We start from the raw sequence: 14,828 nt of genomic DNA on the forward strand, positions 1-14,828 counted from the left end.
ACCTGAGGGGTTAAAAAAACGCAACATTCGCCCTGCGGGGAGAGGAAAGGATGCTGCAGGGATGGGGGGCTGGGACCTGCGGCTGCGGGGGCTAGGCCACCCGAGCGGGCCAGGCCATCCGAGCGGGCCAAGAAGGCTCCCGGGAGGCGCTCACATTCAACCGAGATGCCTATTCCACCCCCCGGGGCGGGGGAGTCAGATGTCCCCCAGCCTGTGCCCAGACTAGCACCCCGACCTGAGAAAGACCCGGGTCGGAGGTCCGGGCCGCCGCAGTCTTACCTGTAACCTTACCTGGCACCAGGTGAGCTGTGGGGAGGGTGCGCAGCGGGCTCGGGTCCTCAGGGGCGCAGGCTCCGCGCGGCTCATTGGGGACCGTGCCCGGCGCTGCGCTCGCTTCGCTCCTCCCGCCGCTCCTCCCCGCCTACGGCCCCGGGCTGCGCCGCTGCAAGGTCGGAGCAGAGCTGAGCGGAGCGGAGCGGGGCGGGCACCCTGGCCAGCTGACAGGTGGGGCGGGGCCTACAGGTGGGCGGGTCTCCCTGGGGGCGTGACCAGAGCTAGCTGCCCGCCCCCCTGTGCACAGCCACGCCCTTCCGCTCCGCGCTCCCAACCAGGAGCCTCTTGCCAATTCTGAGCCGACAGAAATGGCTACACCTGCAGGAGGCATCTGTTCTTTAACTGGCATTTTCCTCTGGAGGGGCCGCCTACCAGCCCTGGAGGGTGGGGGTTATGATGTTCATTCATTCATTCATTCATTCAACCAATATTTGTTGAAAGGCACCTACTACGTGCCGTACAGCACTCAAGCGTTTGACATGCAACAGTACACAAGATCCTAGCCCTTCTGGAGCTGACATCCTAGTGAAGGAGTCAGGCGATACACATAATGAATAAGTAAATTATACCTGTTGAAAGGGAATACATTTTACGGAGAAAAATAGAGCAGGATAGTGGGGGTTGGGAGCGGGTAGGCAGTAATAGGTACTCAGTGATTGCCAGGTGCTGGGTGTGAAATAAAACAGAAGACCCCCCACCCACCCTTCGCGGAGCTAGCGGGGGACGACAGAAAGTCGACCAATAAAGGCATAAGGTGGTTTCAGGTAGTGGTAAGTATTACTTATTTCCTATAAAGGAAATAAAGCTGGATGAGGCCATGGAAAGTACCACGGGGCTATTCTAACTGGGAAAGGCTCCAGGAGAAAGGTGAGAGTGGAAAGGGGGGAGCCATGGAGAGGTCTGGGGAAGAGCATTCCAAACGGAAGCAGCTGCTAGTTGAAAAGCTCTCAGTGGGAACTCACCTGGCATCTGAGGAACAGAAATGGATCAGTGTGGCCTGAACCGAGAGCTGGGGAGTGTAGGTCAAGCCCAGAGGGGCGGCAGCTGGGGCAGGATGTGGCCCTCATCTCTCCAGCCTTCAGTCAGAGGCTAAAAAAACGCTCTCTGATTTTAAAACAGCCTCTGCTACTCACATGGGACAGCCTCCTTCAAGGGGAACTCGGCAAAGTTCAGAATTTAAAATGCACTTTTTTTTTTGACCCAGTAGGAGTTTCTTCTATAGATAGACTTGTGGAGGGAGTGAAGATACTAGTTTGTAGAGAGTTACTGGAGGAGCAAAAGTCTGGAGATAACCTATATACCCCTCCATAGGGAAATGGCCAAATAATTACAGAGCATTGCTCAACAGAATACCCTGCGGCAGCAGGGGTAGGGGGAAATCTATGTATCTCTCTGTACACAAAAGTTACATAAAGGTATGAGATGACCTCCTGAATGTATTGAGTAAAAACAAGGGATAGAATCAAGTTGAAATATGATACTATTGGTGCAAAAATAAAAGCAAATATATAATTCTATGTGAGGAGCTCTTGGATGGATTGCACAAAAGCTAGAGTGACTCAGAGCAGGGCCAAATCCAGGCTCTGTCATTTTTGCTGTGTGAAAATAGCCAGCACAATAGTGAAGGAGCAAAACAAAGTCAGTGCACTATTACCCGACTTCGAGACTTACTATAAAATGGCAGTGATCAAGACAGTGCGGTGCTGACAAAAGAATAGACAAATAGATCATGGGACAGAACAGAGAGCCCAGGAATAGACCCATATGTATACAGTCAACTGATCTTTGACAAAGAAGCAAAGGCTGTACAATGGAGAAAAGACAGTCTTTTCAACAAATGGTGCTGGAACAACTGGACATCCACATGCAAAAAAAAAGTCTTGACACAGACTTCACAGCTTTCACAAAAATTAACTCAAAATGGATCATAGACCTAAATGTAAAACACAAAACTATAAACTCTCAGAAGATAACATAAGGGAAAATCTAGATTTTCTTGGGCACAGAGATGACTTTTTAAGATATAACATCAAAGGCATGATTCATGAAAGAAAGAACTGATAAACTAGACTTCATTAAAACTACAAACTTCCACTCTGTGAGAGATGTTAAGAAAAATGAGAAGACAAGCCACAGACTTGGAGAAAATATTTGCAAAAGATATATCTCATAAACGACTGTTATCCAAACATATACAAAGAACGGTGAAAATGTGACAATACAAAAAGAAATAACCCAATTAAATAAGAGGCAAAAGACCTGAGAACAGACGCCTCATGATATGAAACGTACAGATGGCAAATAAACATATGAGAAGATGCCCAGCATAACTTGTCATTAGGAAATTGCAAATTAAAGCAACAGTGAGGTGTGATTACAATGGCCCAAATTGAAAACACTGACAATAACAAATACTGATGAAGATACGGAGCAACAGGAACACTCTTTCGTTGCTGGTGGGAATGCAGAACGGCACAGTTACTTTGGAAGACAGTTTGGCAGTTTCTTACAAAACTAAACAGACGCCTACTAGTGATCATGCTCCTTTGTATTTACCCAAAAGAGTTGAAAACTTATGTCCCCACAAAAACCTGCATGTAGAGGTTTACAGCAGCTTTATGCATGACTGCCCAAACTTGGAAACAATCAAGATGTCCTCCAGTAGGCGAGTGGATAAGACAGTCCATCCAGACAGTCAAATATTACTCAGCACTAAAAATAAATGTGCTATCAAGCCATGAAAAGACATGGAAAAAACATAAATACATATTACTGATGGAGATAAACTAATCTGAAAAGGCTACATACTGTATGATTCCAACTATATGCTATGAAAAACTATGGAGACAGTAAAAGGATCAGTGGTTGCCAGGGGTTAAGGGAGGATGAGCAACAAACAGGCAGAGCGCAGAGGATTTTTAGGGCAGTAGAACTATTCTGTATGACACCATAATGGTAGATATATAACCCTATACGTTGTCAAAAAGCCAGAGAGTTTGTACAACTCCAAGAGTGAACCCTAATGTAAATTCATGTAGTTTATATATACATATATACACGTACACAGCATGCATGTATACACACACACACACATACACACACACACATCACTCGACTCAGAAGGATGGGTGTTCTAATTCTGGTTCTGTACTCACTAGGTTCATGACCCTAGACAGGCCCCTGTGCTTCACTGAGCCTCAGTTTCCTCATCTGTAAAACAGAGATAAGACCTCTCAAGGTCAACAAAAACACGTCAGTGCTGGCTACGAGTCTGCTGATTCTATGTTTACTACTGCTATTCTGGCTGCGGTTCCCTTTGATGAGTGAGCCCAGACTGGGGCAGGGTTGGGCTGGGGACGCTGTTTTCAAGGAAGAGGTAGGGGACGGGGAAGGCCGGTCTGAACTGAGAAGCAGAACATGCTCATCTTGCAAAGTTGCTGCAAAAGAATTCACCTGGATGTGTGTGTGTGGTGGGAGGTGTCGGCCTGCCCTGGACCTCCTGGGGGAGGAAGGCAGTTGCAGGGTGGAGGGTGGGGAATGAATGCCGAGCTGGGGAAAATGGATCATTTCCTGGAGAGCAGGGCCCATCACTATCGCTGGGCAATCAAGAGGCTGTAAAACTTTAATCACCTTTTCAGGTCACAGAGCTCTGGGCTGGGGAGCTGGGACCTGTAGGGAGAAGCAGGCTCCCTTCCTGGGGAAGCCTGGTGGCTTCAGGAGGCTTTGGCTGGGCGACAGGATCTCTGTGGCAGTGACTTGGATTTCATGCCTGAGGAGGGGAGGGGGGGCACTGATGGACCTGACTGTGCCTTTAGGAACAACCCAGCGGAGTCTGACTCAGGCTCCATTCCAGACTCCACCTGGTAAGACCTTGGTTGGGTCATTCAACATTTCTGAACCTCATTTTCCAAATCTGTAAAATGGGGATAGTTCCTACCTCATAGGGTTTGTCGTGAGGATTAAACAGCTTCCCTTTGCATGTAGAGTAAAATCCAAAATGTTAACCATGGCCTACTGGGCCCAGTGATTTGGTCCCAATACCACCATGGCCTTGTTCCCTATGACTTGGCCTCCCATATGCTTTTTCAAGCACACTAAGCTCATCCCACTGCAGGGCCTCTGCGCTTTCAGTCCCGCTGCCTAGAATCCTTTCCTGCCAGCTCTTGCTGCAGCAATTAAGAGCTCTTGGCTGAAATGTCCCGCTTTGGGAGGCCTTCCCTGGCCCCTAAAGCAGCCACCTCCAGGCACTCGCCATTCCATCACCCTACTGCCTTTAGCACTTACAACTGAATGAAAATAACTTGATCTCATGTTTGTTTCCTTGCTTGCTCCTGTCTCCGCAAGCAACTCGACTGAGAGCTTCAGGAGGGCAGCGATCTTGTCTGTCACCCAAAACACACTTTCACATGCTCACATGCACAACCCCCACACTCAGAGACACACACACTCAGGAGGGTCTTGATGCCCCTGCTCAGCCTGTGTGAAAACCAACTAGGCTGTTGGTGCAGGCTTTGCCCAGAGACCAGGGGCCCACTTCCGGTCCCACAAGGTGCTGGGGAGCGGGGTCGGGGGGAGCAGACTTTGCTGGTGGGAAACCTGGACCCCCAAATGTGCTGATGGAGACAGCTGTGGAGGACTGCCCGGCACTGTGTCACAGTGTGTGGAGGTCTCCCATCTCCCTTCTGGGGCTTCAGCAGGAGCAAGCGGTGGGCCTTGGAGCCACAGAGAGAAGGAGCAGGGGCTGTGTTGCTGGTGGGTGAGCATATGTGTTGCTGTGTGTGGGACGTGTGTTAAGGACACGTGTGAGGGCATGCAGGACTCTGAGCATGATATTAGGTGTGTGCATACGAGTGTGAGATTGTGACTGTACGTGAAGGTTGTGTGTGGCCTAGTAGGGGTGAGTGTTTTGATGGTATGAGTGAGGGTATGAATGTGTGTTAGCATGTGTGAGCATGCTAGGGTGTATCTGAGTACATGTGTGCCTGAATGTGTGTCCATGTGTCACTGTGAATGTGCATGTGCGTGTGCGTGAGCATGAACCTGTGTGTACACGTAGAGGAAAGGACAGTAGAGTCATCAAGAAAATGCCATCAAATCCAACAAGAAGATTCAAAATTCCTCAAATCCCACCACTCAGAGAAATTCTATTGTGGTGAACAGGGAACTCAGAGGGAAGACTGTCGGGTTCAAACCCTGTATTTGTCCCTTACTGGAGAGTGACCTGGGGCAGGTCACTGCACCTCTCTGAGCCTCAGTTGCCCCATCTGTACCATGGTGATGTAACAGTACCTAGCTCAAAAGTTTGCTGTAGGGATGAAAGGAGATAAGGTGGGTGGTGGATCTGTTGGCTCAGGTCCGGTGGAGAGGAGGCTCGGCCAAACTGTCATCTGTAGTCACCTGTTTATCTGGGGAAGGGCCGGACTCTTGAACTCACATAGTCTTCCTCCCTACCTCCATCCCCACACCACGCTGAGTCCTGGAGGGAACTCCAGGGCAGGGGGCAGGGGGCAGTTCCATGGGACAAGAATTCCTCCCCAGCTGTGCACCTTAGTTCTGCGGCTCAGCAATAGGATTGCCATCCACGTGTCTTCCTGGGGCTTTGCAGACCGGGGCCCTGGGCACGCATGGCGGACCATGATGGGGTCCCAAGGTAGTGTATGTGTGCGCTGTGATGGGTCTCCCCAAGGTTGGGGTTAACGCTCTACAAGACGGAAACATACTCATCTCACACTGCTCCTGTGCAGAACGGGAACCTGGTTGCGCGGGGTGTGGCCACCGACCGACCACGCCCCATTCCCCGCCCACACTTGAATCCGTCGGGAGCGTCACCGGAAGTCACGCCGGACGGAGCGTTTTCGGGGAGACACTCACTGGGGCGATCCGCGGCGAATCCTAATAGACCGTGGCAGAGGTAGCGAGAGAGCCAGGCAGGGACCCAGGATAAATGCTAAACCCACGCTCAGACGCACAGAACTGGATGGCAGTTGGAGGGAACGAGATCGGACCCCAGAGTTCTAACTGTCCTCGTGGCGTTGGCTGGATCTTCAAAAGCTCTTAGCAGAAAAGGGAGGCAGCGTCTAAGCAAAAGGTTTTGGGATTCCAAGTTCCTACTAATCCATGTCCTGTGAAAGTGTGACTAAGTTCACTTACCTGTAAAGTGGGACGACCAATCCCCGCCTTGTGGGTGGGGAAGCTGTGAAGGGGAACGAGAAGGTTGCGTGCTCTCAGCCAAGCTGCAGGGACCACCCCGGCCCGGGAGCATCTTTCTGCACCGTAGACCGTTTTCTGGGATGGAGTCCTCGTTCTTTTCTACACTTGGGAATTTAGAACGGACCCTTGGTCACTGGTTCCACACCCCCTCGGCTGGGGGCGTACCCGGAAGTGCTCCTACGGAAGCCGGCGGGGCGGCGTGCGGCTCTTCACCATGGGGACCGCGGCTGCCCCGCGGCGCTTCTGCCGCTGTGCATGTTTCTGCTCCGAGAACTTGTACTTGGCGCGCTACGGGCTGCACGTGCGCTTCCGGAGCGAGCAGCAGCTGCGCCAGGACTACGGCCCGGTGAGAGGCCTCTACTGGCTCTGCGGAGAAATGGGAGGCGAAGGGTGGTGGAGGAGGAAGTTTTGTCTCCCAGGTCATTTGCTTTGCCTTTGGCGCTCTCAGATCTGACAAGAATGACAACCTCTAGGTGCTTTCACCTTTAATGGGCATAACAGCATCTCTTTAGTGAGGCTGTCGTGAGGAACGAATGAATGAACAGGCAAATAGCGCTGAGGGCACGGCCGGGCTCCAAGGACTACTTCTGTCAGCGTTATCACCAAGGGCAGCTGGGAACCTTGCTCTGTGCTTGGCGTGTTTACCATATTTCACCCTTACCACGATCCCGTGAGGTCGGGGCCCTTGTCTCCATTTCAGGGAGGGGAAACAGGCTCAGAGACGTTAAGTGACTTGCTCAAGGTCACACAGTCGCGCTCACTGGCCTTTCTGCCCCCAGATCCTGCGCAGTCGAGGCTGTGTTAGCCCCAAGGACTTCCAGCAGCTGTTGGGAGAGGTAACACTCCCCACCCTCGACCCTTCACACCCAGCCTTGCCCTTCCTCTTTAGGTTTGTGTCAGCAGTTTGAGGGGTCTCCCAGCTTCAGGCCTGCCAGTGCCAGATCCCTGAAGCGTTCCTTAGACTTCCCCTTTTCTCCCTCCTGTCCTCACTCACCACAGCACCTGGGTCCTGGCACCAGAAAAAGAGAAAGCAGGAAAGGCCAAGTTGTCTGCCTCGTGCTCTTTTGAGATGAGAAACTTGGGCTCGGAGAGAGGGGTCATTTGCCCAAGGTTTCACAGCAGCTGGAGCTGAGATCCCACCCAGGGCCGCCTGCCTGCGGGCTCTTCCTGCTTCCCCCCACCTCACTTCTGTCGCTGCTGCCGGTTCCCACCGACTCCCTCACCTGGGCGTTAGTGGTGGGAAGCTGCCCGGGACAGCCCCCTGCAGCTTCTGTAACACAAGGCTTGACTGGGACTCAGTTCCCCTCCCTGGGTGGGCCTAGCTGGCTGTGGTGCATCCAGGGCCTCTCAGCCCAGCCAGGCTCAGGCTGGGGCAGCCCTGAGTGGAATGGACCCCTTCTAGAAGGAATCCTCTTCAGTTAACAGCTTAGCACCTGCCATTGACCCTGGTAGAGTCGAGCACAGGGAGACTTGGCTCCCAGCCCTGGCCCTGCCCTAGGCTTCCTGACCCTCAGTTTCCTCAACTGTACAGTGACCTCTGGGAGGGTGGGAGGCCCTGTCCTGGTAATCAGGCCCTGTGTCACCGCAGCTTGAGCAGGAGGTAGAGCGGCGGCGGCGGCTGGGGCAGGAGTCGGCTGCCAGGAGAGCCCTCATCGCGAGCTCCTACCATCCGGTGCGGCCCGACGTCTACAACTCGCTGAAGGTACTGGGCAGGGGGCAGGTGACTGGAAGGAGGCAGAGGCATGCAGGCCTGGGGGCTGTCGGCCCCACAGCTGGTGTGTTCTGCCCCCAGGATGTGGCTTTGGCCCCCGAGTTTCTGGCCGCAGCTGAATACAGTGCATCACCAGGCGCAGACCTTGAGGGCCTTCTCCAGCGGCTGGAGACAGTGTCAGGTGAGGTCTTGGCCTGTCACCTGGCAGGACCAGGGGGTGGGAGACTGGGGTTCCTCCACCCACCATATCTGCCTTCAAAAATCAAACCAGGAGCTAGAAGGGCCAGTGGGATGGACTTGCCAGGAACAGAGCATCTGTATTCATTCACTCACTCACTCCCTCCCTCATCTGTAGGCATTCATTCATTCACTCACTCCCTTATCTGTATTCATTCATTCATTCACTCACTCATCCACCCACCCACACACCTAACAGTGACTCAGTGGCTTGGATCAGACATGAGCCAGCTGGCACAGTCAAATGGGGGTGACTGAAGAGGTTAAGGAAGGGGTAGTTGAGGCAAATGTGGGGTAGGGACCAGCAATGGACGGTGAAGGGCCCACCCCAGGGCTAGCAATAGGGGTGGGGGTGGGGAGCAGTTCCTATGCTGAGATGTGAAGGGGTGGACAAGAACAAAGTTTCTCGAACCTGCTGGAACCTGGAGCTTTGGGAGAGGGGATGCCAGTCAGCTGCTGTGGCCAGATTCAGAAACACCACATCCTTCCTCCTGCCGGGGCCTCCCACCGGCTAACCTCCCTGGGGCAGGGGGGCCCCTGCAGTTCCTTACAGATCTGCCTCAGTGTCCTCAACTGTGACAGGGGGCAGTCATAACACCCACCTCATAAGGTGTCGTGATGGTAAGTGAGGTACATGGGGCAAAAAAGCTCAGCGCACAGTAAGTGTTTAGAAAGTGTCTTCTAGTCTTATGATGACTGTTAGCCTAGGGCTGGGGGATAATGCGGGGAGACAGATGGCTAAGCCTGCCCCCTTGTGGAGTCTGTGTGCTGTTGGGGGGCCCAGGGTGGAATGTGGGCTGAAACTCCTGTCCCAGCCTCAGGGGGCCCCTCCTCACTGCAGGTGAGACTGGGTGGAGGCTGTTTGGGTGGGGCTGGGGCTGGGCTGTGAGTTGGCCCAAAGTGTGGGGGACACTAGCTCTGGGCGTTGGTGCATCTGTCGAGAAATGTTTGTTTCGTCACTCTGAGACTGGCCTCTCCCCATTGGGGCCCAGCAAGAAAGAGCAGCCTCTTGGCTTTCCTGTTTGGGGAACAGAGATGCTTGAGTTGGGGTGCAGACTTTGGTGGCTCATCAGGGGAGGGGCTGCAGAAGGAACCTGTGGCTGGCTCCATGGGGAGGCTAGACCTCAGGGCAGGGTGAGAGGTTCCAGGGATGAGTGAGGGGCCTGAGGACAGGGCTCCCCTGCTGTATACGTTATGTTATTCAATGATCACAATGGCCTGAGAGGTGAGTACCCCTGTCATCCCCATCGTACGGACAGAGACTGGAACCCACACCGGAACTCCTGGCCGATCAACTTTCCCTCCCCGTCCCCGCAGAGGAGAAGCGTATTTACCGGCTGCCGGTGTTCACGGCGTGGTTCTGCCAGGCCCTGCTGGAGGAGCTGGAGCACTTCGAGCAGTCGGACATGCCCAAGGGAAGACCCAACACCATGAACAATTACGGGGTGGGTGAGGCGCCGCCTGGTGGGCTGAGGAGGTGGGGAGATCTGGGGTCTGGGGAGAAGTGTCCCTGGCGCTGCAGACGAGCTGGATGGCCCTGTGAGCCTTGGTCTCCCCGTCTGTGAAATGAGATCACAGCGGGAGTATTAGGAAGTTAAGCAAGTTGATGTTTGCAAAGCACTTACCACTATCCTTAGTAAGTGACTTCCCCAGGGACCCCAGTTTCCCTGCTGACCCCAGGGACTCCCTCAGGTGCTGCTCCACGAGCTGGGCCTGGATGAACCACTGGTGACGCCGCTGCGGGAGCGCTTCCTGCAGCCGCTGATGGCCCTGCTGTACCCGGACTGTGGCGGGGGCTGGCTGGACAGCCACCGCGCCTTTGTGGTCAAATACGCTCCAGGCCAGGACCGCGAGCTGGGCTGCCACTACGATAACGCCGAGCTCACCCTCAACGTGGCCCTGGGCAAGGCCTTCACAGGGGGCACCCTATACTTCGGGGACCTCTTCCAGGTTAGTGTATGTGACCCCATGGGGCAAGGCTGGGGCTCCTGGGAGCACCCAGGCCTGAGCCCCGCTGTCTGCAGGCACCGTCAACCCTGGCCAAGCCCCTGGAGGTGGAGCACGTGGTGGCCCAGGGCATCCTGCACCGAGGGGGCCAGCTGCACGGGGCCCGGCCCCTGGGCGCTGGTGAGCGCTGGAACCTGGTCGTCTGGCTCCGGGCCTCTGCTGTGCGCAACCACCTCTGCCCCATGTGCTGCCGCAAGCCCGACCTGGTGGACGACGAGGGCTTCGGAGACGGCTTCACCCGCGAGGAGCCCCCCACCGTGGATGTGTGTGCGCTGACTTGAACCTGGCTGGGGCCAGTGTTGGGGGGTGACAGAAATAAACACCCTGCAGCCCTCAGCACTTCTTGGTTCAAAAGGACACAGGCTACTGGGTCATTCTTTCAGCAGACAGGCTGGCTCTGGCTTGTTAGAACCAGAGCCTGAGATGGGGATTCCTGTGCAGGTGGTTTAAGGAGGGAGTACTCTCAGGAGAAGTGGAAGCAGGACAGGGCAGGAAGGAGCTGGGCCAAGATGTCGTTTCCAATGGCATCCAGTTCCAGCCTGATCCCATGGGGCTCTCTGCAGCGTGAATCGTACCAGTTTGCCCCCAACATCAGTTATTGCCTATAGAATGTTTCCAGGTAGGGAGGGGGTGAGTAACTTCCATCTCCAGGGCAAGGTGGTTCCCAGTGACCAAGGGAATCGTCCAGAGAAGAGTCAAGGTGTGACTTGTCAGCAGCATGGCTGTGGGAGAGTGCACCTGTCTACAAAGAGAATTTGGGTTGTACATCAACAGCATCTTCCAGACAGTGCTGAGTTTTGGTTTGCTGAGCGTTGGTTTACTGCAGAGGGGTTAAAAGCAGGAACTCTGGAACCGGACTGCCTGGGATCGAATTCTGATTTGGACACTTCCAGCTGTGACTGTGGGTAAATCTCTGTGTCTTGCTTTCCTCATCTGGGAAGTATCTATGTCCTACAGCCGTTGTGAGAATCAAATGACTTACTGTTTATAAAGTGATTTATAACAGTCTTCTGTGTTTGTTGCTGTCATTACTACTGATGGGTTTGCAACTTGGTGGCCCCAAGATTGGATGAGGTGTGCAGCCCTGCTGTGTTTCAGAGCATTTTCCATGTTGCAATCTTGAGTTCTGGCTTCCCCGGGGAAGTGGGAAGATCATAAACACCAGGTCCCAATCCACATTGCAGAAACCAGCGGGAGCAGAGTCTCAGCTGCCCGTACTCTAGACAGGCCCATGAGGCACTTTCTCACAGGGGGTCCGTCCCTCATTCATTGCCATGATCTCTCTGCTCCTTAGGGACGTTTTAGTTTGCGACCTCTGTATTACTGGATGGGGACGCTGGAAAGACTAAGGCTCTGGAGCTCACGTCCTAATGGAGTGGAAGTGCCTGCAGACAATCCAGAGAGGAAAGCTGTGCGCTAGAGTCGCCTTCTTTCCTAGGGCCTCAGGGAGGCTGGGGGTGCTGCAGGCGCGCCGAGAAAGGGCAGAGGCCATAGCTGTGGGAGAGGGCCCGCGAGCTCAGGGAGGGACTGGCGCCAGGCTGGAGAGCAGGTCTCTTGGCCGGAGCTGCGGGGACAGGCACGGCCTCGTACTGGCCTGGAGGCAGAAACCTGGATCCCCAGCTCGCTCAGGAGGCGGGCGCGCCACACCCCGTTTCTTGGGCTGCCCCAGAGACGGAACCTGGGGCTGCAGAACTAAAGGCAGCAGCTCCTCGCTTCGCAGCCGGACGGCCTCCCGGAGCACCGCCGCGGGCCGGAAATCACCCAGCTGCCGCTTCCTCACGCGAAGGCGTGGTGCGGGGCTGGCGGTCCGGCCGGATGGGCGGTTGAGGAGGGAACGGAGCGGCCCCAGGGACCTTCTTTAAAGCGGCTAGGCCGCAGAGGGTGCGGGGGAGGAGGGTAGGAGCGCGCGGGAAGGGATGGTGAACGCACCTGGCAGCTGAGGATTTCGGCCCGTCCTAGGGCCGCCTGGGCCGCGCGCGCAGGCGTGGAGCGTCCGGGCGGGGGCGGGCCTTTAAAGGGGCCGCAGCGGAGGGTCTGGGTGTCCGCGAAGAACCTAGGGTACCGGGATCGGGGGGTGGGTGAAGATTGTGCTGTTGCACGGGCCCCTTCATATCCCTGCCCCGGGTGGTGATGGGTACCGGGTCCCAGAGGACCAGCCCCACAGTAGAGCCTCCCTTGGAATCCAGTCTGCGGGATCCTGAGTTTAAGCGCGTCTTCCTGTCTCCAGCTCGCGGCGCTATGGCTCACGTCGGCTCTCGGAAGCGCTCGAGGAGTCGCAGCCGGTCCCGGGGGCGAGGGTCGGAAAAGAAAAGGAAGAAGAGCAGCAAGGACGCCTCGAGGAGCTGCTCAGCTTCTAGATCCCAGAGCCGCAAGGCCAGCACCACTTCCTCTGGGGCGGAGGGTGAGGACCAGAGGGAATGGGAAGGGGCGAGGGAACTTAATGGAAAGGAAGTTGCGGGCAGCTGGGCGGCCTTCTACAGTCTGGCTGTGGGGAAGTCGCAGTGAGCAATATTTAGACGGACACGGAGTGTAGATCCTGGATATCTGGATTGAAGGACGCTCAGAATCTAGGGGCTGGGCTGACCCATTGAGTACAGATCAAAGGGAGCACTTAATCATATTTTGGTGCAGCTGAGCCTGAGATGTGGGGGCTGGCCGCCCTGCTCCTGGGCAGACAGTGACTGCGGAGCCGGAAAGTGCCTCTCCATAGCCGGGAAAGCCCTGCCGGGACGGTCTCACCCCTCTGTAGTCAGCCTGAGCCTGCTACAGGCCAGAGCAAGGGGACGAAGATTTACTTCTTCCCCTCCTGGCCTTCCAGCCTCACCTCCCTGCATCACAGAGAGAAGCAAGCACAAGGCCCGGAGGAGACCACGATCCAGCTCCTCCTCCTCTTCTTCCAGTTCTTCTAGCTCCTCTTCCTCCTCGTCCTCCTCTTCTTCCTCCAGCGATGGCCGGAAGAAGCGGGGGAAGCACAAGGACAAGAAGAGGAAGAAGAAGAAGAAAAGGAAGAAGAAACTGAAGAAGAAAAGCAAAGAGAAGGCCAAGGTGCAGCAGGCTGAGGCTCTGCCGGGACCTTCGCTGGACCAGTGGCACAGATCAGCCGAGGAGGAAGAGGATGGCCCAGGTACTGTGCTGCCCAGTGTGCAGAGGGGAGGATCCCCTTCCCGAGGCTCCACCACCACTTCCCTGCCATCTCCCCTTCCAGTCCTGACCGATGAGCAGAAGTCCCGCATCCAGGCCATGAAGCCCATGACCAAGGAGGAGTGGGATGCCCGGCAGAGCATCATCCGCAAGGTGGTGGACCCGGAGACAGGACGCACCAGGTGGGGTGCACGTGGTGGGCTTCTCTGCCCATTCCTCCCCATTGCCCAGAGCAAGTGATGGCACAGGCTGGAAGGGCCTTGAGGAGGGTCTTCAAAGAGCCACTGTTGGCTGGTCTGATGGCAGAGCCCACGCAGCTGCCTTCATTCCTGTCCCGAGAGTGGGAGAGTGGGAAGGGTCGGAGTGGCTGGTGGGGGCCTGAAGCCTGGCACCCCTCTGCCAGTGCTTCTGGTTCTGTTGTTTTGGCCTCTCAGTTAAAGGCTCAGCCTGCTTCCCACCTCCTCTTCTAGGCTCATTAAGGGAGATGGCGAGGTGTTAGAGGAAATTGTAACCAAGGAACGACACAGAGAGATCAACAAGGTGGGTGTCGCCCCCTTGCCCGTGCCCACCCCCAGCTCTGTTACTGATGCATCCCCTCCCTGTGTGCTTTCTCCCCCAGCAAGCCACCCGAGGAGATGGTCTGGCCTTCCAGATGCGAGCAGGGCTGCTGCCCTGAGGGCCCCGCTGGCCAAAGCCTGCGGACAGCATTGGTGGCACAGCCTGGAGGCTGGCCTCAGGGTGAGCAGCAGGGAGCCCAATGGGCACTATGTGCCTTTCTCCCACAGCCCAGCCTCCTCTCAGATGTGGGGGTCACTGGCTTAGTCAGCCTCCCTGTCTCCTGAAATAGCGCAACTTCCCAGCTATTAAATGTTCCCTGGTTGGAGACTTGCTCTGTGCTGTTACTTTTTGTGCTGAGGGGGAAGGAAGTGTGTAGCTCGACTTCCGGGGCAAAAAACGAGTTCTGGGAGCTTTGGGGGAAAGCTGGGGAGTACCCCGGTGGTAGTGAGCACTGGCTGCCAGCCACGTTTGCCATCCTCATCCGTAGATCAGCCTGCTGGGCGACCCCCCACCCCTAGCTGAATCCCAGACCAGAGACTTGGTTCTTAACATGGAGTTCCTCAGGCTCAGAGCTGGACTGCTGCCCTCACTGTGTTTATCCTGCAGACGACAACAGTGGAGAGTCCTGGTG

At 55.4% G+C, this 14,828-nt stretch overlaps 3 protein-coding genes across 8 annotated transcripts in view; 2 read left to right on the plus strand and 1 right to left on the minus strand.

Annotated features, from left to right (window-relative positions):
- The window catches only part of ABCB9 (ATP binding cassette subfamily B member 9), a 31,330-nt gene extending 24,709 nt beyond the window's left edge, over positions 1–6,621 (minus strand). For 2 of the 4 annotated variants that reach the window (XM_064481271.1, XM_031442576.2), the window contains exon 1: positions 292–439. The gene's annotated coding sequence lies outside the window, so the exon portion shown is untranslated. Of the gene's footprint in view, positions 1–279; positions 440–6,483 lie in introns of those variants that run through there. The other 2 variants (XM_064481270.1, XM_010995918.3) reach the window with 2 other exon arrangements.
- Positions 6,622–6,753: 132 nt separating this feature from the next.
- OGFOD2 (2-oxoglutarate and iron dependent oxygenase domain containing 2) lies at positions 6,754–11,506 on the plus strand. Of its 2 annotated transcripts, XM_010995917.3 has the most exons (7): positions 6,754–6,889; positions 7,323–7,379; positions 8,132–8,245; positions 8,336–8,435; positions 9,809–9,936; positions 10,184–10,441; positions 10,516–11,506. In XM_010995917.3, the coding sequence occupies exons 1-7, from the start codon at positions 6,758–6,760 to the stop codon at positions 10,777–10,779; spliced, it is 1,053 nt and encodes a 350-aa protein (XP_010994219.1). In that variant the 5' UTR covers positions 6,754–6,757; the 3' UTR covers positions 10,780–11,506. The 2 variants fall into 2 exon arrangements, with proteins under 2 accessions (XP_010994219.1, XP_064337342.1); XM_064481272.1 differs by lacking the exons at positions 6,754–6,889; positions 7,323–7,379 and having other exon boundaries at positions 9,751–9,936.
- Positions 11,507–12,261: 755 nt separating this feature from the next.
- ARL6IP4 (ADP ribosylation factor like GTPase 6 interacting protein 4) lies at positions 12,262–14,524 on the plus strand. Of its 2 annotated transcripts, none has more exons than XM_010995919.3 (5): positions 12,262–12,899; positions 13,317–13,622; positions 13,704–13,821; positions 14,110–14,179; positions 14,259–14,524. In XM_010995919.3, the coding sequence occupies exons 1-5, from the start codon at positions 12,629–12,631 to the stop codon at positions 14,313–14,315; spliced, it is 822 nt and encodes a 273-aa protein (XP_010994221.1). In that variant the 5' UTR covers positions 12,262–12,628; the 3' UTR covers positions 14,316–14,524. The 2 variants fall into 2 exon arrangements, with proteins under 2 accessions (XP_010994221.1, XP_031298438.1); XM_031442578.2 differs by having other exon boundaries at positions 12,563–12,899; positions 13,338–13,622.
- The last annotated feature ends 304 nt before the right edge of the window (positions 14,525–14,828 follow it).

The sequence above is a fragment of the Camelus dromedarius genome, chromosome 31, assembly GCF_036321535.1.
Source record: "Camelus dromedarius isolate mCamDro1 chromosome 31, mCamDro1.pat, whole genome shotgun sequence".
NCBI classification, from domain to species: Eukaryota; Metazoa; Chordata; class Mammalia; order Artiodactyla; family Camelidae; genus Camelus; species Camelus dromedarius.

Bases quoted from the DNA above. Each gene is read 5' to 3' on its own strand.
- OGFOD2 (XM_010995917.3), top strand. From the start codon at position 6,758: ATGGGGACCGCGGCTGCCCCGCGGCGCTTCTGCCGCTGTGCATGTTTC. The intron at 8,436-9,808 runs GTGAGGTCTTGG...CCGTCCCCGCAG, and splicing joins GCGGCTGGAGACAGTGTCAG to AGGAGAAGCGTATTTACCGG. The intron at 9,937-10,183 runs GTGGGTGAGGCG...GGACTCCCTCAG, and splicing joins ACACCATGAACAATTACGGG to GTGCTGCTCCACGAGCTGGG.
- ARL6IP4 (XM_010995919.3), top strand. From the start codon at position 12,629: ATGGGTACCGGGTCCCAGAGGACCAGCCCCACAGTAGAGCCTCCCTTG. The intron at 12,900-13,316 runs GTGAGGACCAGA...CTGGCCTTCCAG, and splicing joins CACTTCCTCTGGGGCGGAGG to CCTCACCTCCCTGCATCACA. The intron at 14,180-14,258 runs GTGGGTGTCGCC...TTTCTCCCCCAG, and splicing joins GACACAGAGAGATCAACAAG to CAAGCCACCCGAGGAGATGG.